Source organism: Microcebus murinus, chromosome 4 (assembly GCF_040939455.1).
Source record: "Microcebus murinus isolate Inina chromosome 4, M.murinus_Inina_mat1.0, whole genome shotgun sequence".
NCBI lineage: Eukaryota > Metazoa > Chordata > Mammalia > Primates > Cheirogaleidae > Microcebus > Microcebus murinus.
In genome coordinates this window covers 19,414,734-19,439,530 of record NC_134107.1, presented here as the reverse complement: position 1 = coordinate 19,439,530, position 24,797 = coordinate 19,414,734, and the positions used below count along the sequence as shown (strand labels likewise).

The window sequence follows — 24,797 nt, the reverse complement described above, 5'->3', positions numbered from 1 at the left end:
CATAGACCTAGCGTAGCTGAAGGGCCATTTCCAATTTCCGCGACGCCCGCAGCGCAGGAGCGCGGCCTCCCGGGACTCGCGCGGTGGCATCGTCCCTCCTCGCCCAGCCCCTGCGCCGCAGCCTTTGCCGAGCGCCGCGCCACCGCCGGCCTATTTATTTATTTTTAATTTCAGAATATTATGGGGGTCCAAACGCTTTGGTGACATAAATAGCATTTGCACCTCCTGAGTCAAAGCTGCAAGCATGCCTATTGCCCAGACAAGTGCACTGCACCCATTAGGTGTGAATTTACCCATCCCCACTTCCCCTCTCACCTCCTCCATACCCGATGAATGTTACTTCCATATGTACACATGAGTGTTGATTGTTTAGTACCAATTTAATGATGATTACTGTGATGTTTTTTTTCCCATTTTTGTGATATTTTAGTTAAAAAAAATGGGCTCCAGCTCCATCCAGGATAATATAAGATGTATTAGTTCACCATTGTTTTTTTATGTCCGAGTAGTTCTTAATATATTAGACAGCACCTGCTATGTACCAGACATTTTGCTAGTACTTTATATATGTTTTCTCATGTAATCCTCACATCTGGTTAAGATGTGGCATATTTTATGGCTGTGAAATAGCAAAATAATCAATTTGCTAAAGACTATACATTTAATATGTTATAGAGTTAGGTTTTGAATCCAGGAAGTTCACTTTATATTCATGTGTGTATCTTGCATCTGCATTTCTTATGGAGCTAAACAATTTCTTGAATAGAATCTTGAATTGTAAAAAGGTGATAGTCATGGTCTAGCACATGCCCCAGGACCACCATTTTTAACAAGGATCAGTAGACCTGTATCCTAAGATGGTCTGTAACCTGAGCACATGTATCATCAATAGCCTGCATCTCTATTTAAGGACTTAAAAAGGATTATTACTGTTCATAGGCTTCTTAATTTGCTTTGCTTTCCTTGAGAGATGCTTGGAGATAGAATTAACTACAGTAGCTCTTTGATAGGATGAAAATTACTATACCACTGTAGATACCAAAATTAATGCTTTCTTGGAATGCTTCTGGAGGGAGAGGGCTGAGTCCCTGAACAACCTCCCTTGATTTCACCACCCCTCCCTAGCAAATCATCAGCATCAAATTAAGCATTTATGCAGCTGCTCACAAATAAATTAGTGTATGTTTATATTGATAAATATGTTTAAAACCCAATTAATCTTTGCATTAAAAATGAAATCAGAATTTGAAGTATCATTAACTAATTAAAATAGGGAAATACCACATAACTTCTTTCTTGAGAGCTATTAGAGAAATAAAAGTGAAAGAAATTCGGTACGAGAGGAAAGCAGAAATACATATACCATATAGATAGATAGATAGATAGATAGATAGATAGATAGATAGAATCAAGTGAAAGAGCAGAAACAGATAGTGTCTCTAAAACCATTCTAGAAATATGAGTTATTCTTGTTCCTCCTCTTCTTAAGCACACCTCTGCAATATACAAATTCTTATTTGCTAATCTTAATTACCTGGATAGAAGCCAAAAGGAAGGCACTTAATTTCTGACAACTTGACAAAAGAGATAAAGCAAATCAAGCCCAAAATTGTTGATAGTTCAAGTCTCTCCACCATGGGAGCACAATTGTGTATATAGAAAAATGAACAAGTGTATTAATGACATATTTTAAATATAATGTAATTGTGCATGCATTTCAATGATTCAATTATTTCAAAAATTTTTAAATAGTGGCTCAAATTAACAGGAACATGCTTCATTCTCAAATAAATTCTTAAGGCCACCTTCATGACACACCAGACTTTCAAAGTAAGTCAGGACCTGCACAGGGAACAAATAATCTAACCATTGAATGCAGAGTGATTTGATAGGACTAGAGTTTCTAATGATTCTAACAAAACATTGATAACTAATACGCCAAGTGTCCTAGGACTTAAATAGGATTCAAGCTTGTGGTGTCAGAAAACTTAAATTTCATCTCCATTGGAAAAGTTGCCAAAAAATGTAGCCAGCTTAGTTGTTTACAAAATCTTTCATGGGACTGTGCCTGCCATTTGGCTGTATTTTGAGCTTAATTTGTAAGCAGTTTCCAATCCACCTTTGAGAAGAAAGTTCATTAATGAGTTGTTCTCCTTTGGGGAATGGACCTGGGCTATAAGAGGGCAAAGTGCCATTTTCACATGGCACAGAATTCCACAGTGTGCAGACTTACGTCATTCCAACCACATCCCTTTGTGGCTGTGTCTCTGCTGACCTAGGAGCTCATCACAGTACCAGAGAATTCCCATCCACCATGCAGTGATTGGGTTTTCCCAGGGACAGAGATCCACTGGAGCCAGGCCAAGCTGTTGCACCACAAGCACAAATCCAGATCATGGTCTTACCCATTCAAAGATTTGCTGCACAGCTAAGCTGTGTTCTTCAGTAACCCATGATCCTGCTATCTGATCACACAGATGAGGAAAAGGGACTAGCACTCATTTTGGCCACCTAGAAATATAAGGACCTAGTTATTCTGACATGTAGTCTGGTGCTCTCTTCACCTTTCAGACTATTATCAAAATTGTGCCATCTAACTGCAGGGTACCTGTCGTTCCTAAGGACTAAAAAATGGACCTAAGCCAGAAAATAAGAACTAAATTGCTTCTCACTCAGTGATACTCAAATAACATGATTCTAATTTAGAAATATTGTACGTAGGGTAAGTGGTTTAGCTGAGAAACATTTTCTCTGGTTTACCATGGAGTAATGATTCCCATTTTCTTTCCATATACTTTATAAACCATTTCCTAAAGCAGTTTCAAAAGGATACCAGATTCAAGAACTAAATGTACAACTTGATTTTTAATAGTGAAACTATTTTATGGATGAATTTTAGTATTTGCTGTTGCACAATAACTGCATTTAATTGCCACTAATGATTTTAATCTAGTAAATTGTCACATTTATAATATACGAACAAAAATATTTTATATACTAAAACGTAATTAAACATGAGTCCCAAGATATTCTATAGTAAAAATATATAGGATATGGAGTAAGCACATTTGGGCTCAAGGATTCTGTATGTACATGTTCTATGATTTATTAATAGTTATTTAACCTTTTGACCCTCCATTTTTCTGTAAAATGAGAACATTAGATATCAGTTTTATAAAGTTGTATCCATGTAAGGACATTTAAAAATTTCACATAGTTTTAATACAATTAATTTTGACAACTTTTACTCAGTAGAAGAAACCCAATACATTTTTAAGTATGAGATATATCAAGTGTGTGCCAAGGGAGTATAGGCAAGATCTTCTTTCTAAATTATAATATTAATATATTCCACACTGTCCTAGATCCTAGTAAGCAATACTGCTTAAATATGCAGGCACATTACACAACTCTGCAATTAGAGGAGAAAAATTTTTTATTTATTGCAAAAAAGAGGGGTTCTCATCTAAATGTTCTGTTTTTTTTCTGATACATTTGATATTTTTGAAAGAGCATCAGATTTGGATCCAGATGAATGCAGATCTGAGCACTAGATCAGTTTCTGACATTGGACTGGCTGCTTAACTTTTTTAAATTTTGTTTTCTTCATCTGTAAAATTGAATAATCATAATAGTACCTACCTTGCAAAAGTGCTCTGAGAGTTGAGTGAGGTGGGGGAAAGACTTTAAAGTAATGAAATATGAAATTGAAAAATGTACGATGGAAATAACATGCTATATTAGATCATGTATTACCTGAAATTACATTCCTGTTTAATAACATTCTGATAGCATGTTTTACATCTGCATTCCGTACTGTGTAGGTGACTGGATTTTACATGGGAGTGACAAGTGTATAAAACACTGCTATGGCTTTATCCATAGGCAAGGTGGCTACTGGCTGCAGATACATAAAAATACAGGGCACAAAGATTAAAATAACAACTGTGATGTGGGAGCCACAGGAAGAAGGGGCCTTTTTCCTCCCCACAGAGCTGTGAGTCTTCAAGGAGCACGGGATGAGCACATAGGATATCAACAATGTTACAAAGGTGATCACTGGGTGATCACATTCCATCATTGGCAGCAACCAGGAGACCAACAAGGAAAGTGTCAGTGCAGGCCAGTCATATCAGGGGGGAAATGTCACACATGAAGTGATCCATGATGTTAGGGCCACTGAATGGGAGCCAGAAAACAACTGCAATCTGCCCAATAGAGTGGAGAAAACCTACTGTCCAACACACTCGACCAGGAGGCAGCACATGCAGTGGCTCATCATGGTCACATAGTACAGAGGTCTACAGATGGCCACATAGCAGTCATAGGCCATGACCACCAGGAGGACAATCTCTGAAGCACCTAAGAAATGTTCAACAAAGAGCTGTGTCATGCAACCATTGAAGGAGATAGTTTTTGTCTCAGAGAGCAAGCAGGCTAGCATTTTAGGGATTATGGAAGAGGAATTGCATGTATTTATCAAAGATAAGAAAGCCAAGAAGAAATACACTGGGGAGTCCAAAGTCTGGCTGCAGATTATGGTCACCACAATGAGCAGGTTTCCCACAGCAGTGACAATGTAGATGATAAGTAACACCAAAACCAGAATTCTCTGGATTTGAGGATTCTGTGTCAGTCCCTTCAGAATGAATTCAGTTACATTCATTCTGATTTCTTTTCTTCCAATGCTGATGCCAAATTCAGAAGCAGTGGATTATCCTTTAAAAATAAAACTCTTAATAGAAATGTTTATGAGCACTATCTATATTGGGTTTTCAGATAAGCCAAAGGCATTTTAATAACAGAATATATTTTCTTCCATGGTACACCAGAGGAGAAGAAACATTCTTTACATTTTTTATCTTATAAAACAATATGAGAATAAATCTTTGAAGCTGTCTCATTCAGCTTCTTATGAGGACACTGAGTTCCTGGTTGCTAGAGGACATCCAGGCAGAGAGAACTGACCTATAAATATTTGACTCCTTCTCAGACAGTAAGAAATAATAGAAAATTCGTCCTTCAATACATTTTTAAAAACTCTGTTAGAACTCTTCATTTTTATCTGCACACTGTTGATATACAGAGTAATTCAAATTCACCCCTGTCCCTTGGTTATGCTTAAATGCTTTTTAACTAAGCTGCAGAGAACAGGGCTGTGTCTGTCTTGTTCACCTTTTTATGCCCAGCACTTGTTTCAGTGTCTGACTCACAAAGGTATTTAGTAAATATTGATTGGGTAAATAAATAAGTCAGAGGACTCTACTTATTTCCTCTGTTTTCTTTTTTTACAGGTAACTCCAAAAAGGGGGTTTCACAATGTTACTTAGAAAACAACTGAAACTTTTGGAAAGTAAACTCTGTATACTCCTTTCACTCCTTTGGATCTACTCTCAATCTATTCCTCCTTGAGAGGCTGTTTTTCAAAGTCAGCTTTAACCAGCTGCCTTACATCTGGCCAACAGGTGTATGCTCCCAATCAGGGAAGGAAGAGAAGAATAACAGGCTATTTATTTGGTTGGTTCCACCTGTGGTTTTTCAGTTGGGTGCCTGTAATTAAGACTATGGCTCTTTGGGAAGAAAAATGAAAAATTTAAATATTTTTTTAAAATAGTGAGAACTTGAAATAAAAGTAAAAATTGTTGTCAGACAAATAATCTTAACTTAGTAAGATTACATAAACAGTATAAGGATTAATTAAACCTATGCAATTCTCTTGATCTCCAAGGGTTATAGCCTAATCCAATTCAATACATATTAATTTATATGGCTGTTTCAGAATAAATAGCCTACATTATCTAAAGGAATGATAAAAAATGGAGTAACTGATAATGAAAGTATTCTTTCCTTCTATGAAAAAATGAATGTCATGTTCTGCCATTAGGATACAGTCCCTCTCCAACCAAGGTCACTTTTTTACTCCACAGTTTCCTCATGGCGTTTTTCATTTCTTCATTCCTCAGGGTAGAGATTCGTGGGTTTCATCATGGGAGTTATGAAAGTTAAAAACAGAGTCATGAATTTATCAATGGGAAGGGTAGAACTGGGCCTTGCATATAGGAAGATACAAGGGACAAAGAATAAAATGACCACAGTGATGTGGGACCCACAGGTGTACAAGGCTTTGCGTTTCCCTTCCAAACTCTGAGCCTTCAGAGAGTGTAATATGACCCCATAGGAAAGGAGGAGAATGAAGAAAGTGACAGTGCAAATGGCTCCTCCGTTAGCTATCATGGAAAGCCCAATCAGGTGGGTATCGGTGAAAGAAAGTTCCAACAAGGGATACATATCACACAGGAAGTTGTCAATGACATTGGGGCCACAGAAAGGGAGCTGATAAATAAAAAGAAATTGAACTAACGAATGAAGAAGTGGTGGTCGAATAGACAGTATCTATAACTGATAAATAAGTCAGAAAAAAGGACATGGGGGATCCTAGGGACTGGCTGACCGCGATGGTCACTATGATGAGCAGGTTGCCCAGTACTGTCAGGATGTACATGAGTAAGAACATGACAAACAGAAGTTTCCACCACTCAGGTTTCTGTGTGAGCCCCTGGAGGACAAATTCTGTCACATTGTTCCTCTTTTCCATGTTCTTCTAAAGGTATTGACCTCAGGTGTCAGGGCCTGCAAACAAAGTTTCTGATAATGAATTTGAGATGATCAGAAGATGTCAAGAATGCAAAGCTTTAGTCAATAGTGTTTTCCCACAGGGCCTCACACAGAGCAGCTCATTAGAAAATAATTGTGTGGCATGTCCTTCCACAGCTACCCTCTTCATTTTCACAAATTTCTTGCTTCAGCTACAGTGATGATACCTCAGCATTGTAACTGGAAGGTATATAAGAGCAGCTATATCTGTGAGAGGATCTACTGAAATCAAGACAGAGTATCTCTGCAGAGTATCTCTCAAAGACTGCATCTCGATATTATATTTTTGTCTTGAAGGTTATTCGGGTCTCTAAAATCTACCATGAAAACAGTCTCATATGTTTTGGCTTTAGTTATATACAGATATAAAATAATACTTAGTACATGGAGCTTAAAATTGTAGGCTGATATTCATATATTTGGCTTTCTGAAATTCTTTAGGATATCTCAGATAGCTCCTATCATCTAGGGATAACTCATTTACAGCAGTGAAAAAACCAGGCACACTGTGAATAATGATGGAATGCTTATTATACTTTAATTAAAGTGAATTTTGCAGCTCATGAGAGAGCCAATGAATGGAGATAGTTTTACTTAATTCTTACCAGCCATCAGGTCCAATGAAGGCAATATTTTATTTTAAAACACACACACACTCACACACTGAATTGCCATTTATTGCAATCTAGGCTATTAAAGACAAAAAATTGATAATACAAGTCAAAGTGGATGAGCACTGTACGTTTTCTCCACTTTTCAAATTTGTCTGGAATTTATTATGTTTTTACAATGATCAATAGAGAATGTCAAAATAAAGATTTTAGGGAAAATCGTGGTATAGTAGAAAGAATGTTAAAAATCTGAAAATATTTGTTGATTTTGATGTTAGTGAACTTGGGGAAAATCATTTCCTGTTGTATATTCCTTACTGGAAATGTAATGATTTTTCTAGATAAAGTTTCTGCATTTTTGTCATTGACACATTTATCCTACTTTACATGATGCCATTTTTGCTGGTAGATCATCTTTATATTAATCAGTCTGCTTTAGAATGTGCTAAGGTTTATTTGATTATTAAAATCAATAGATTGGTTATTTTGTTCATTAGTTCTTGCCTGTCTTAGTTCATGCTGAATACAAGGCATTCATTCTACCCTGAGTAAAGTAAATAAGCTGCGGGGCCTTTCAGATGTGAACTGGGGCCATTTTTGTATAACATGTGCAACTTTGTACTAACATAATTATTTTAAATATGCTCCATTATAGTGTCCACATTTGGGAAGGTCGCCTCTAGGTGAGCTAAGTTAGACTCAAGCGGGAAAAAGAGAATAAAAGTGAGGAGAGAAAAAAAATAAGAGATAATTGAAAAAAGGTAGATAGAAACCTGGGAAGGCCATAGGCTAAATGACATATCCTTTAAAATGGGCAAGCATTTTTGTTGGGGGTATGAAAGAGTTGAAAATAGGGGAATTTCAGATTCCTGAAGCTGTCAGTCAGGTGGTGGCCTGTAAGGTGACAGCATTAGGACCATCAGTTACTTCTAGGAAACATTATATTTCTGGGTAAAAAAAAGAAAATCAAATTTAAACTTTAGGATAAATCAATAGGAAAGACAGCTGCCTAAATAATGTGTTCTATCTTTGGGGCTTCTGATATTTAATTGCATATATACATAATTAAATGTCCTCACAATAATGAAGCTATATCTGAATTTGTAATGGAAAATAAATACTCACAGTAGCTGTCTGAGCACTGAAGAGATAACTTCCTGCCGGAGGATCTCACTTGCTCACCCCTTGAGTACTTACAAGACTTGTGTATAACACTGAAGTCCTGAGGCAATATTTCATATTAAAAATGTCTTAGTAGCATTATTATTACTCTGAACTATCAAAAATTATCAGTTCATCTGAAGGATACAAAATTCTATATTTTATCAATGTTGTGTTTTCTGAAAAAAGAAATATATCTGATTCAAACATTTGTAAAATACTTCAAATTTATTCACATATTAAAGGAGATCAAATAAATCATCAAGAAATTCTCAAAAAATGTTAATCCATGGTAAGTATCCCACATGACAATTAAAATAACATAAATCAAGTAGATCTATATTATACCAAATTCAACAACATAAGATAAAAATAAATCACTTATACAGTATGTGAGTTTTGAGTTTTCACCAAGACCCTATTGAAACATATGATCACAATCCATACCTAAACGTTTCTATTAACTCTCTTTACTGTAATAACTATTTCCTATGTAAACAATAGCTTTATTCAATAATTGAGCATTGACCATAGATACGATGCAGGAGGGATTTGAAGTGCTAATAAATATCTAATAAATTCATCAGATTGTTTTCCAAACAAGATAAATTTTAAAGAAATATCACATTTTCCCAAGTTAATATCTTCACAATAAAGTAAAAATACTGTCTCTAAAACCTGCATGTGGTTGAATGGACTTTTCTGACAAATAAAGATAGTAATAAGCTGAGAAGGTGAATTGCCTACCTTGCGTTCAGTCATGACCAGTTTTGTTTTGTTCGGCTTTGTAATTTTGCAAGGATGGGCTGGTATTCCTGTAAATAGTATAGTTTTGGAAAGCTCAGCCTCTAAATTCTGGTTTGTAATTTGAGCTTCAGAATTTATATATGCCAAATGTGTGTCCTTGGATAAATAACTCAATGTCAACTCTATAGTCAGAATTATAAGTGAACCTAACGTAGAGGGAGGTTTTAAGAATTAAATAGGATAAAGTAAATTAAGCTCACAGAAAATTTTCTGGCAAATAATAAACACCAAATACATTCAAGAAATGTACATTCCCAATGTACACTCTCCTTTGTAATTATCTGAAGAAGCATTCCCTACGGCAGGCATCCTTAAACTACGGCCCCCGGGCCACATGCGGGTGTTTTTGCCCATTTGTTTTTTTACTTCAAAATAAGATATGTGCAGTGTGCATAGGAATTTGTTCATAGTTTTGTTTTTTTTTTATAAACTATAGTCCGGCCCTCCAACGGTCTGAGGGACAGTGAACCGGCCCCCTGTTTAAAAAGTTTGAGGACCTCTGCCTATGGGATGGATGCATAGGTCATTATTGTACACATTTATGGAGATTGTCCTTTCTGTTCCCACTCACATTACTGTGTGGAAAATCATTGTCTCTCTCCATACCTCTTTTCTTTCTGTGAAATGTATCAGTAAAACTAAATTTGATCTTAGGTAACTTTTTGTAAAAGTGCATACTGTGGTGTTTCTAGTTTCATTCACTGTATTTTAAATCCTTAAACTTCCTGGGGAAAGCAGATGGTGACAAGCATTTCATTTCCTCTATTCTTAATGCCTATGCACCACCAGTGCTGCTGCTGCTGCTGCTCTCACTTTCTCCACTGTTGATCCTCGTGCCAGCAATGTCCTCCGCCACTTCTCTCACTTCCCATCTCCCCTGCCCCAAAGCAAGCGTCAGAAAACCAGCAGTTTTTCTAACCCTCCAAGGCTTGTGTTTAGTCTACCAGACCTCCAGAAGTTAATCACCTATTTTAGGTCTTTGTAATTTTTTTCCACTTTATTAAGGATAATTGACAAATAAAAATTATGTGTGTTACAAAAATGAGAATAGATCAATGTAATTAATCCAAAGGCAGAAACAGATGTTTTTATTTTTCTTAAGGTTCAGTAGATCTTATACCTAACAAATTTCATAACTTCTATTTCCACAGAAACTAAAATATTCCTTCCAATAGGGTATAAGTTTGGTTTCATGAATTTAATGAGTAACTTGATTTCTCAGAACATGATTTCACATTTTTTAATAAGGGATAATTACTTTATATACCAAAATGTTATTTTGGGCATATGAAGAAAAGAATAGAAATAAGAGACTGGAATAAATATTTATACACCAATATTCACAGCAGCATTATGCACAGTAGACAAAAGGTAGAAACAATCTAAGTGTCCATCAACTAATGAGTTAATAAACAAATGGTGATATCACCTGCAATGGGATATTAATCAGCCTTAAAAATGAATAAATTGTGATACATGCCACAACATGGATGAACATTGAAGACATGCTCAGCTATGAAAGAAACCAGACATAAAAGAAAAATATGTTATGATCTCACTTTTATGAGGCACCAGGAATAGTCATATTCATAGAGACAGAAAATATAACAGTGGTTACAAGTGCTTAAGGGCATGGGAGAATGCAGAATGATTGTTTAATGGATACACAATTTCAGTGTGGAATGAAGAAAATTTTTGGAGATGGATAGTATTGATGGTTGCACAACAGTGTGCTATGGATATTTTACTTTACAAAAATAAAAAATTAACAGAAATAAAACATCTATAAGGACCAGAGCATTTAAAAATACAAACAGAAGGTAGAATTTGTAAAGAGCTATAGTAATCCTCACTATCAACTTTAATGCATTAAGATACGTACTAAATAAGTTTGGATTCTCAAATTTATGTAAATCAATCTAGAAGAAGTTACTGTGAAGATCATCTATATGTCACATTATATTGGTATATTGTGTTATGTATTTTCTTGATTTCAGTTTACATTTAAACAAATCTAGTACAAAGTTTTGGGAAAACTATGGCCATTGCCTCATTCTAATAATGTTGTATAAAATGAAGGAAATGCTTGTGCTTTCTTATACTTGTAGATTCTTGCAAAAAAACATTTGAGAGCAAATGATAAAATCTTCTGAAGAAATATACATAAATCATTCAAAAGAAGCCTATTTTGCAAGTAGTATAATAGCAGCAAAGAGTTTTTTGTAAATATGTTACCTGGGTTTTCTATTTCATCTTTGGTCACTTGTTAAAAGCTAGGCTTCTGCAATTTTATCTTTGGTCCTAGAATATAACAGGTTATTTTGGTAGCAGACAGGTCAGAATTACCACCATATCAATCCAGGTGTGAATGCAAAGAAAAGAAAAGGGCACACTGAGACATGGAAGCTGTAAACACCTTGTCACACAGGCATATATCTCTTTTTACCTGCACAGAGAATGACCATCTTCTTCAATGTTCATAAACATTTTACAGTTTGGATCAAGGAATATGCAGAGTTAGCTTCAAGAATAAATGGTTGATATGATTGATCAATCATCAAATTTGAAAGCTGCCAGTAATATGAATCAATAATTAAATTTAAAATCTCATCAATCTAAATAATAGCTCTCTAATAGCTTGAGGTGGAGGGCATTGTGTTGACCTGCAGGGTTACTCTCTCTGTCATTGGTTGTACGTAGTGTGGAGGGGCCAAGTATGGAGGTAATCTGATGCCTCTGTGTTGGTTTTCGGTCATGGGGGAGGAATACAAATTCCCCAGTCTTTAGGAAGGATCTTGCATCTTCCGAGGGTTACTTGGATTCTATTCCCCCTTAAAGTGGTCATAGGAGCAAGGCAGGTCTCAGCTGTTGCCCACCAGCCTGTATGTGTGTGCTTCTATGTTTGTATGTTCTGCCACTAGGGGGAGATAGTAGCATGTTATTCAGGGCTCTTCCTCCACACTTGGGAAGCTGCTCCTGAAGGGAGGTTTTACTTGGTGCACCTGCTGTGGCCTAGAAACAATTGGGAAGCATCAGTCTGCCAGAATTCAGTCTTTACTATAAGCATATTGTAACCATAACAGCATTGTACTGGCACAAGAACAGAGATATGGAGCTTTGGAATAGGACCATTGCAATAGGACCTTTGGAATAGTATGGAGATCCCAGATATAAAACCATACTCATATTGTCATCTAATCATTGACAAAGAAGACAAAAGTATATACTGGGTTAAGAACCTCTATTCAATAAGTGGTGGTGGGAAAACTGTATAGCTACATGCAGAAGAGTAAACATGGATCCCCAACTCTCACTTATCACAAAAATAAACTCGCTTTGGATAACAGACTTAAACCTAAGGCATTAGACCATAAGAATTCTGGAAGCAAATTTGGGGAAGACTCTTTTAGACATTAGCCTAGGTAAAGAATTTTTGAAGAAGACCCTCAAACAATCACAGCACCAACAAAAATCAATGCTAGATTTTATGTAAGTGGTTTCTCAGAGACCTTTTTTAAATGGCTATTGTGTGTCTTTAACAGGCTATTGTGTGTCTTTATGACCCAAATTCAGGTGTTTCCTCTTCTTACTGTTACTGTCTTCTCCCTCTTTTTACTTCCTTTTTAGCACTTGCAAAGGAAAAGTGGGCATTTTGGAAAACATGATGATTCATAAATATTAAACATGATTACTTCAGTTTGCAAATGCAATGGCTGAGATGCATTGCATCTTGAGATCACTGCAGGTTTCATAGCCCTGACTTGGTGCCCTCATTTGCCTTCCACTTGTCCTCCCAGTGCTCCTGCTCTTCTGTGCTCCAGCCAGGCCTGACATTTTCTGTGCCTTGTAAAAACACCTAGCTATTTCACTCCCTGAATATTGCATATCTCCCAGAGGCTGAATGACCTGTCCTCTGCTATGACCTCAACCCTCCATTTCTACCTGTGCACAGAGTACCCAGTTAAATTACCAATTGCTCATCAAGGCCTTCTCAGATTTCCCTGAAGAGCTCTGTCACAATTGATGACCTTGCACTGTTAAAATGAGTGTATGTGTGTTTGTGTGTGTGTGTGTTTATGTTATTCATTATGTATTTCATATGTATAACATTCTCTCAAATTTCTATCAAAATATTTTGTCCGTTAGATTGTACAATGTCTCATAGGCACATTGGGTTGGCACTGCTTTGCAGATTTTAGGCTAACCTGGGAGGCAGAGTTTACCAATGAACAGTTAGCAAGGATCCAAGGGGAAAGCCCAAACCTGTGTGATCCAAAGCAATCCCTCTCTTGTGCTCTACCCACACTGCTATTGAAGGCATCAGTCTCCACCATGCACATGAAGCCGGCATATGCCAAGCATCAAGCAGAGGCTGCTGTAAGCTCAGGAATCCTGAAAAAGAATCTTTTCATCACTGAGGGAAATATGTTTCTGGAACTGCAAGATACTGAAGGGACAGAACTAGATGACAACTGCCCTTAGTTGTCCTGAGTTGGAGGCAAGAAAGAAGAAATAGTTCAGTTTGGCTTGAAAATTTATCATTTTTCTTGTAAAAAAAAGAGATGACATCTATACAAAGCTCACAGTTTTCTCTTTTTAAATTCAATTTACTCTGAAGATAGTCATATGTACTGTATCCACAAGGTGTTAGTTTTACTTTAGACTTGTTCAGTCTGCTGAAAAAGCTATGGGGAGAGGAGATACTTCACAGACAGCCAACTTTTCCTAAAGAGGCCCAAGATAGACTCTAAAAATGAGTCTAAAATAACAGCAGAAAGTTTCTTACTTCTGCTTCTAGAACATTCTAAAAAGAAAAAATTGAAAATATTCCACTTTTCTCTATAGAAACATCTCTAACGCCCACGCCCACTGTATTAAACCAAAATATTCTCTGGCTGAACACATGAATTAGACATGTATGTTTTCTTCACCAAATATTTATAGAGATTACATAGAATTCACAAAGACAGAAACTCCAGATGGAAAAATCACATTCCTTCCCATCCAACCTTGATGGATTTGCTCAGTGGGCTATTTAGCACAGTTAGTCTAAGATCACAGCAAACCAGGGGCCAATTAATCCTAAGCAAGGCTGTCAACAGGGAGACTCTGTCCTCAAAGCCTCCCCTCCTCCCTGTGCTAAGGGACACCTCCCATGACAGTGACCAAGTGCTCCCTCAGGCATGGCTTCACAGTAACATTCAGGGCTAGACTACTGAAAGTTACAAAAAGCTTTCTTCTTTTGGTCAAATCTTTTTCCATGGCCCAGATAAAGACTCAAATAGATATTAATACCAATACAATTGAATTGTAAATCCATCATTTGTATTTCTATGACTTTAGGCATTTTTCTTAATTTCTTGTTCTGGAAAATATTATCATTAAATACAGTATTTAATAATAATGACAATAAATCATTATTGATAATAATTATTATTAATGCTATTGATATTGATAAAATACATTATCAGCAACCACAATGAGAACAATTAATAAAACTTCTATAATTTTCAAAATATTCTGATATCAGTAAGCCAGTAAAGAGCAGAAGTTAAGAGAGAAAGGGAATGAAAAGAAAATAATGGTTGTTTTTACACCTTTTTATTTTAAATACATCTTTTAAGGCCTACTTACATACAATAAAATGTGGCATTTAAAAATGTATAGTTGGTGAGTTTTGACCAATGTATACTCCCATGTCACTACTACCATAACGGTGGGTATTTATCAGTGTAATTTATCTATTCAAAGAACCAAGTTTGACTTTGTTTATGTTCTCATCATTTTTACATTCTGCTTCTTTGCCTTCTGCTTTTTATTATTTTATTTGGTTATATGCTTCCTACTGAGGGAAATATGTTTCTTTCCTCTCTCTTTCTTCTAGTGATTTGCTGGAAATTCTGAAATTCTTTTTTTTTTTTCTTTTTTTTTTTTTTTTTTTTATTTTGGCATATTATGGGGGTACAGATTTTAAGGTTTCAATAAATGCCCATTTCCCCCCCTCCCCCCAAAAGTCTGAGTCTCCATCATGACCATCCCCCAGATGGTGCACATCCCACTCACTATGTATGTATATACCCGCCCCCCTCCCACCTGCCCAATACCCTATTACTGTAGCACCTACGTGTCTACTTAGGTGCTACTCAGTTAATACCAGTTTGCTGGAGAATATATCTGGTGCTTGTTTTTCCATTCTTGGGATACTTCACTTAGTAGTATGGGTTCCAGCTCTAACCAGGAAAATATAAGGTGTGCTATATCACCATTGTTTCTTAGAGCTGAATAGTACTCCATGGTGTACATATACCACATTTTATTAATCCATTCTTGGATTGATGGGCACTTGGGCTGTTTCCACAGCCTTGCAATTATGAATTGTGCTGCTATAAACATTCGAGTGCAGGTGTCTTTTTTGTAGAGTGTCACTGGATCATTTGGGTAGATGCCCAGCAATGGGATTGCTGGATCAAATGGTAGATTCACTTGGATCGCTTTAAGGTATCTCCATATTGCTTTCCACAGAGGTTGAACTAGTTTGCAGTCCCACCAGCAGTGTAGGAGTGTTCCTCTCTCTCCGCAACCACGCCAGCATTTATTGTTTGGAGATTTTTTGATAAAGGCCATTCTCACTGGGGTTAAGTGATATCTCATTGTGGTTTTGATTTGCATTTCCCTGATGATTAGAGATGTTGAGCATTTCTTCATATGTTTGTTGGCCATTCTTCTGTCTTCTTTAGAAAAATTTCTGTTCAAGTCCTTTGCCCACTTTTTAATGGGGTTATTTGATTTTTTCTTCCTAATTTTCGTGAGTTCTAAGTATATTCTAGTTATCAGTCCCTTATCGGATGCATAGGATGCAAAAATTTTCTCCCATTCTGTAGGCTGTCTGTTTACTTTCATGACTATTTCTTTGGCTGTGCAGAAGCTTTGTAGTTTGATCATGTCCCATTTATTTATTTTTGTTGCTGCTGTGATTGCCTTTGGGGACTTCTTCATAAACTCTTTGCCCAGGCCGATGTCTAGGAGAGTGTTTCCAACTTTTTCCTCTAGAGTTCTAATAGTTTCATATCTTAAGTTTAAGTCTGTTATCCAGCGTGAGTTGGTTTTTGTGAGAGGTGAAAGGTGTGGGTCCTGTTTTAGCCTTCTACAGGTGGCTATCCAGTTTTCCCAGGACCATTTATTGAAGAGGGATTCTTTTCCCCAGCGTATGTTTTTCTCTGCTTTGTCAAAGATGAGATGGCTATATGAGGATGGTTTTATATTAGGATTCTCACATCTGTTCCACTGGTCAATATTCCTGTTTTTGTGACAATACCATATTGTTTTAATTACTACAGCTTTGTAGTATAGTTTGATATCTGGCATATTAATGCCTCCCATTTTGTTTTTGTTGCCTAGAATTGCTCTTGATATTCGGGGTCTTCTTTGGTTCCATACGAAGCGTAAAATTATTTTTTCTATATCTGTGAAGAATGCTGATGGGATTTTAATAGGTATTGCATTGAATCTGTAGATCAGTTTGGGTAGTATAGACATTTTGATGATATTGAGTCTGCCGATCCACGAGCATGGTATGGATTTCCATCTGTTTACATCCTCTGCTATTTCCTTCCTCAGTGTTTCATAGTTCTCCCTGTAGAGGTCTTTTACCTCTTTGGTTAAATATATTCCTAGGTACTTTAATTTCTTTGTTGCTATTGTGAAGGGAATTGAGTCTTTGATTTGGTTCTCAATTAGATTGTTGTTGGCGTATATGAATGCCTCTGATTTCTGTGTATTAATTTTGTATCCTGAGACTTTACTAAATTCATTGATCAGTTCCAGGAGTTTCTTGGTTGAATCCTTGGGGTTTTCTAGATACAATATCATATCATCAGCAAACAGTGAAAGTTTGATCTCTTCTGCCCCTATTTGAATACCTTTGATTCCATTTTCTTGTCTGATTGCTGTAGCCAAGACTTCCAGCACTATGTTGAACAGAAGTGGAGATAGTGGGCAGCCTTGTCTGGTTCCAGTTCTAAGTGGGAATGATTTCAATCTTTCCCCATTCAGTATGATGTTGGCTATGGGTCTGTCATATATGGCTTGTATCATTTTTAGGTATGTCCCTTCTATGCCTATTTTCTTAAGTGTTCGTATCATGAAAGGGTGTTGAATTTTGTCAAAAGCTTTTTCTGCATCTATTGAAAGGATCATGTGGTCTTTGTTTTTGCTTCTGTTGATGTGGTGAATTGCATTTATAGATTTACGTATGTTGAACCATCCCTGCATCCCTGGGATGAAGCCCACTTGGTCGTGGTGGATTATTTTTTTGATAAGTGTCTGTATTCGGTTAGCTAAGATTTTGTTGAAAATTTTTGCATCTATATTCATTAGGGATATTGGTCTGTAGTTTTCTTTTTTTGTTGCATCCTTTCCTGGTTTTGGTATCAGAGTAATATTCGCTTCATAAAAGGTATCGGGGAGGTTTCCGTTCTTCTCGATGTTGTGGAATAGTTTCTGCAAGATAGGTACTAGTTCTTCTTTGTAAGTATGGTAAAATTCAGGTGTGAAGCCATCTGGACCGGGACTTTTCTTTTTAGGGAGATTTTTAATTGCTGTTTCTATTTCAGCTGTTGAGATTGGTCTGTTCAGGGAATCTATTTCTTCCTGGTTGAGCCTAGGGAGGCTGTGTGTTTCTAGAAATTTGTCCATTTCCTCCACATTTTCCAGTTTGTGTGCATAAAGATTTTTGTAGTATTCATAAATTGTATCTTGTATCTCTTTGGGATCAGTTGTGATATCTCCTTTTTTATTCCTGATGGAGCTTATTAGAGATTTCTCTTTTCTGCTTTTCGTTAGCTTAGCCAACGGCGTGTCAATCTTGTTTATTTTTTCAAAGAACCAACTTTTTGTTTTATTAATCTCCTGAATAGCTTTCCTGTTTTCAATTTCGTTTAGTTCTGATTTGATCTTGTTGATTTCACTTCTTCTGCTGGGTTTGGGGTTGGTCTGTTCTTCTTTTTCCAGCTCTTTGAGTCGTTTCATTAGATTGTCTATTTGTGATCTTCTTGCCTTTTGGTTATAGGCATTTATGGAGATAAACTTTCCTCTCAGAACTGCTTTAGCTGTGTCCCAGAGGAGTTGATAACTTGTCTCTCCATTGTCGTTTTCTTCATAGAAGTTTTTTATTTCCGTCTTGATTTCTTCATTTACGAGGTAATCATTTAGTAGGAGGTTGTTTAATTTCCACGTTTTTGTGTAGAAATGTGAGTTTCTGTTAGGGTTGATTTCTAGTTTTATTCCACTGTGATCTGAGAAGGTACATGGTATGATTTCTATTTTTTTAAATTTCTTGAGATTTTCTTTGTGTTCTAGGATATGGTCAATCTTAGAGAATGTCCCGTGAGCTGATGAGAAGAACGTATATTCAGTGGATTTTGGGTAGAATGTTCTGTAGATGTCTGTCAGACCCAATTGTTCTAGAGTTTTGTTTAAGTCCATTATTTCTTTATTAATTTTCTGTTTGGAGGATCTGTCTCGTGCCGTCAGTGGGGTGTTGAAATCCCCGGCGATTATGGAGTTGCTATTAATCCATTTGCTTAGCTCCAGTAAGGTTTGCTTTATGAATCTGGGTGCACCTAAGTTGGGTGCATATATATTTAAAATTGTTATCTCTTCTTGTTGGACTGTGCCCTTCACCATTATATAATGACCCTCTTTGTCTTTTACTACTTTTGTTGGTTTAAAAACTAAATCGTCTGAAATTAGAACTGCCACACCAGCCTTCTTTTGGCTTCTATTTGCTTGGAATATTGATCTCCACCCTTTTATTTTTAGTCTATGTGCATCCTTGCAGGTTAAATGTGTTTCCTGAAGACAGCATATACTTGGCCTGTATTTTCTTATCCATTCAGCCAGCCTATGTCTCTTGAGTGGAGAGTTTAAGCCATTCACATTTATTGAGAGAACTGATAGGTAAGGTAGATTACTGATCATTCTGTTGGGTTGGATGTTGTTCCTATGATTTCTGTCTTGAGCCATTGTAATATCTGGCCTTTAATATCTTTGGGTTTTGGTTGTTTTTATATCCGTGGATTATTATTATGATGTTCCGTGCATAACGCTGTTTTAAGTACTTCTTGTAGGGCTGGTCTTGTCTTGGTGAATTCTCTGAGCCTTTGCTTGTCTGCGAATGTTTTTATTTCTCCTTCATATATGAAGCTTAGTTTTGCAGGGAATAATATTCTAGGCTGGGCATTGTTTTGTTTCAAAAGAGTGAGAATGGGGCCCCAGTCTCTCCTTGCTTGTAAAGTCTCATTAGAGAAGTCTGATGTTATTCGAATTGGCTTTCCCTTGTATGTCACTTGCTTCTTTTGTCTTACAGCTCTTAGAAGGGCCTCTTTAGTTGATACTTTGGTCAGTCTGATGACTGCATGACGTGACGTCTTCCTGTTTGCATTGAATCTCCCAGGGGTCCTCTGGGCTTCTTGAACTTGTATATCGAGATTTTGAGCAAGGCCTGGGAAATTTTCCTCTATTATATCTTCAAAAAGCTTGTCCAGCCCTTGAGTGTTGTCTTCCTCCCCTTCGGCTAAACCTATGACCCTCACGTTAGGTTTTTTCACATAATCCCACAGCTCTTGTAGGCTTTGGTCTTTTCTCTTGTTTCTCTGCTGTATTTCTGTGACTGATTTATTTAATTGGAAGGTGTTATCTTCAAGCTCTGAGATTCTTTCTTCTGCTTGATCTACCCTGTTCTTGAGACTTTCCACAGTATTTTGTAGTTCTCTGAGTTGATTCTTCATCTCCAGGACTTCGGTTAAAGTTTTCTTCACTGTGTCAATCTCTTTGTTGAACCTTTGTTCCATTTCTTGGAGGTTTTTTGTGTTTTCTTGGTGTTGGTTATTGAGTTGTTGTTGCAGCTGGGTGAGTGTTCTTATGATCCACATACGAAATTCCTTTTCTGTCATATTGGTTGCCTGATTTTGGTCGGTGTCCGTTTCTAGGGGGCTGGTGCTCCTCCTTGGGGGTGTGTTTTCCGTTTGGTTCTTCATATTTCCTGAGTTCTTTCGCTGACTTCTTCCCATGTCGATCAGTTGTTGTTTCTTTCCTTAGGTTATTGTTTGGGTATTCACACACCTTGTTTAGTTTCTGAGGCGTTAGGTGGTGCCTGTGGGTGAGATTGGACCACTCCCTGTATATTGAGTCAGTGGATGCCGTGGAAAGGCTGTGCAAGATGCCGCCCCTGTCAGTAGGTGGCGTTTGCTTGGAGGAACAGGCTATGGTGTTGATTTTGAGTCCTGTTATCAGCTCTCGTTCTGGGCGGAGCTGGGTTGGGTAAGCCTGCCCTCAGGCCGTTAGCAGGGGTCAAAGTTCTGTTCTCTGCTGTCAGGGCGGGGCTGGAATGGACCCGCTCAGCCAGAAAGTCTGGGTGTGGGGGTGGAGCTGTCTGAGACCCACAGTCTGCAGCAGGCCTCGCTTCTTTCCACCCTCCCCAACTCCGCAGCTACTCCTGGGCCTCTGCCAGCAGGCCAGACCACAAGCCACCAGGCCTCCCCGGACTGTGATGCCGGCGGGGAGGTTCCCTGCACAGGAACGCCACCTGTGTTGGGCGCACGGCCTCCTCCTGGGAGGAGGGTTGCCCTCTAGGACGCCGATCCGCCCCTGGAGGCACACAGACCTCAGTAGGCTGTTCACGTATAATCCTTCTGTGCCCCGGGCAATGCTAGCCCTCGGTGCAGGGGATCTGGTCTGCAGGTCCGACCTCTGGGTCCCAGAGTTCAAACTGTATTCCCACCAGGGAGAGGGTTTCCGGTCCTAATTCACCCACAGGGAGCCCAAGCTGGGTCTATGTCTCTCAGCCTCTGAGTCGGCACCGTTTTCCTGGGAACACGGTGCCAGCAGCACCTGGGAGGGCGGGCGGGGTCCCAAACGGGAAGGTCCCGTTCCCTGGAGGTGCCTCCGGCTGGTGGCTGTATTGTCTCTCTGGGCAGCCGCGGGTAGGGTCGGCGGAGGGGAGGAGGAGGCAATATGGCGCCTGCCGCGCGGCTCTCCGTGCACACGGAGGTGCCCGGAGGAAGTTGGGAACCTGGTGCCACGTCTGCTACAGGCTCACCGTTGGCAGGCGGCGGCAGTCTCTGGGCTGATGTCCGCAGGTCTCTCCACCCGCTGGGGAGCCCACCAGCAGTCCCGAATGCAGGGGAGGGGGAACGGCAAATCCACCTACCCTTGCCGCTGGTCTCCGGGCTGCTCCGGTGGTCTCAGCCTCCAGTTCTCCTCCGCAGCCTCCTCCCGTGGAGTCTCCCGGGGTCTCACGTACCCCTCCTTCCGGCCCTTGTCCGCTGTATGCTCGTCTTCTTGCTTCTTTCCTCTAGTTTCTGCTAGAATCGGTCTTTTCTGCAGAGACCCTCTGTCTGGCGGTGTTATTCGTCCGCCATCTTGCTCCGCCCCCTTCTGAAATTCTTTAACTTACAGATTTATCACCCAATCTCTTTGCCTCCCTCTGTACGTGACATTCTCCCTGTGTACGTGTTTTTCCCTTTCCCATTTTTATGAGGACACAGTTCAGCTGAATTAGGATTCACCCTAATAACTCCATTTTAAATTGAGAATCTGCACAGACTTTATTTCTAAATATGGTCAAATTCACAGGTTCTGGGGGTTAGGACTTCAACATTTTTTGGGGGGATTAATTCAAACCATAACAGTCCTACACAGCCCCTGAAACTGGAGAAAAAGTACTGCCTGATTCAGGGTCCCCACATTTTCTCCAAAAGCTTTGTTGGTATCTCTTCTCCCACTGCACCGCCAGCAGGGACCGTCCACCTATGCAAAAACCAGACCCCCTATCTGTGGCCCTTGACAAGAATGAAGATATGCCCCCAGGGTATAAACATGGCCACAAAATTCAACTCATATTATTAAAGATCTTGTGTCTCAAATCTTATACCTTTCAGCTACAGTTTTCTTAGTTCGTCTTCAGTGCCTCATGCAGGTGATTGCTATACTGTAGCTGGTGTTTCTAGTTGTTCATAGCAAGAGAATTTTGGGCCATGAGTTATTGATTGCACCCAGGAGCAGAAGCCCGTTTATACATTTTTATTATCTTTCATTTATTAATTTAACATGTATATATTGACCATTTACTATTTGTCAGACACTGTTTTAGGCACTGGTAATTTAACAATAAAGTTTTATTTTTTTCTTAATCACCTGACATTGAGATCCCACAGTAAAGTTTTGAGAAAGATAAAAATCCTAACTCTTGTATACATTATTTGCTAGTGTATAAACAATAAATAAAATGAATAATTAAACTGTATGGGATGGTAGGTCATGATCAGTGTTAAGTAGAAAAAGTAAAGAGAAATGTAGGAATAGGAGTCACAAAATGTTAGTGGGTGAGATATGCTATATCGTGAGGTCGTCAGAAAATGCATTATTCAGAAGGTACATTTGAATACTCAACCAAGGGAGGTGAGAAGGTAAGACCTGCACAAACCTGGAGGAAGAATAATTGAGACACAAAGAATTATTTGACACAGTCTCTTAGGCAGGAGTATGTGCCTGGATTCATGTAAAAATTGACAACAATAGCAATGGTTTGTATGTCACGATGGGGTTTAAGAATTGTTATAGTTGAGCACTGATAGAAGGAAGCTTGAAATAATGGATATGTGGTTGAAAATTTTTGATTATTACAGTCTAAGAAAATATAAATTTGAACACTCTTTAATTTACATATGTGGACACTGGAATGCCCACTCAGAGTTGATGAGTGATCAGAGTGTAAATGTAATTTTCTGACCTCCCCATTAATGCTGTTTGTTATAACATTATGTTGCCTCTTTCTATATACAAGGTATATCCCATAAACATTGTGTCCAAGATTTTTTTCACTTTATTACTCTTAACCTTGATTTTATAAGAAAAAATTAATAATTTATTTTCCATCAAAAATTACCACCAATCTGTTCCATACTTTCCTCATGGCGTTTTTCACTTCCTTATTCCTGAAAGTATAAATCAAAGGATTGAGCAAGGGAGCTAGGATGCCATAAATTATTCTCACCATTTTGTCAGAGGATAAAGCAGATGGAGGTCGTGCGTATACACATATGCACGGGACAAAGAACAAAATCACAACAGCAATGTGAGATCCACACGTTGAGAGAGCCTTTCCCCTTCCTTCAGAACTATGAGTTCTCAGAGAGAACAGGATGACACCATAGGAGACAAGCAACAAGAAGAAGATTATGATACAGAAAACTCCACTGCTGAGGACCACAAAAAGGCCAAAGACATGAGTGTTGGTGCAGGCAAGATCCAGTAATGGCTGAAGGTCACAAGAGAAGTGATCAATGACATTGGGACCACAGAAGGGCAACTGGAAAGTAAAGAGTATTTGTATCATGGAATGCAAGAAGCCCCCTGTCCAGGCCACTCCTATTAGAATGCCACAGAGCCTCCGGTTCATGATGGAAGAGTAATGTAAAGGCTTGCAAATGGCCACATACCGGTCATAGGCCATGGCTGTGAGGACAATCACCTCTGCCCCACTAAGGAAGTGTTCAGCAAAAAGCTGTATCATGCAGCCTGCAAAGGAGATGGTTTTCCTCTCATAGAAGAAGTCCACGAGCATCTTTGGGATGATGACGGAAGAGAAGCATGCATCTAGGAAGGATAGGAAAGCTAAGAAGAAGTACATGGGGGACTCCAGTAGAGCAGGGCTGCCGAGGACTGTTACCAGAATTAGCGTGTTGCTCCCAACTGTTGCTATGTAGACAAACAAAAATACAACAAATAATATTTTCTGAAGATTTGGATTCTGAGAAAGCCCCAGGAGGATGAACTCAGTTACAAAGCTTCGGTTTTGCATGATTTTCAAGGAGAAGGTAAAACTTCCAGCTGTGGTGATCATGTAGAATCTGCAGTCATGATAAAGAAAAACTGACTCATTCAATTTATAGCATTATAGTATTTAATAAGTTGGCACATCTATATATAGAATTATCTGAGTGCTTGTATTGTCACTGTGAACACAAAACTTGAAATTGTTGAGGGTAGTAGTGAAAGGTCATGCAGAACTAGGTTGAAAATAAGTTATGGAATGCCTTAAGAGAGCCAGAGTTTCAATATGAGGAAAGGAAATATCCACATGTGGTAGAGTAGAGAAACAGTTTTCATCTCAAGTGCCAGCTTTGATCATTTATTGGTGGCTCCCAGAGTGCATGATTGAGAAGGATTCTGAAGCCACCTCCAAGTTATAAGGAAAGGAGGACTGTAGTTTATTGGCCATGCCTGCCACTGACATGAAATGGGACCATGGGTGATCAGCATGACATCCTAACCTGGAGACTGACTTATCTACAAATAGAAGACAATATAACATGCAGTTAAAAGCTTCTTGAAAATCATGGCTATTATTCAAATATTTCTTTGAAAGTCTGGACTATGTGGCTCCTTTAAGTAAATTAATTCATTCCTCATAAAAGAGAGTGATTTGGGCAAAGCATCAGGCTGTACACTTAACACACAACAAATATTACTAAGTGTCGAGTTTATTTTTAGTCTTTCATTTAA

The 24,797-nt window shown here is 38.3% G+C and overlaps 1 protein-coding gene across 1 annotated transcript; it reads right to left on the bottom strand.

Annotated features, from left to right (window-relative positions):
- Positions 1-23,157: 23,157 nt before the first annotated feature.
- LOC105884096 (olfactory receptor 4C15-like) lies at positions 23,158-24,093 on the bottom strand. The gene has a single exon (XM_012787810.1). The coding sequence runs from the start codon at positions 24,091-24,093 to the stop codon at positions 23,158-23,160; it is 936 nt and encodes a 311-aa protein (XP_012643264.1).
- Positions 24,094-24,797: the final 704 nt, after the last annotated feature.

Bases quoted from the DNA above. Each gene is read 5' to 3' on its own strand.
- LOC105884096 (XM_012787810.1), bottom strand. From the start codon at position 24,093: ATGCAAAACCGAAGCTTTGTAACTGAGTTCATCCTCCTGGGGCTTTCT.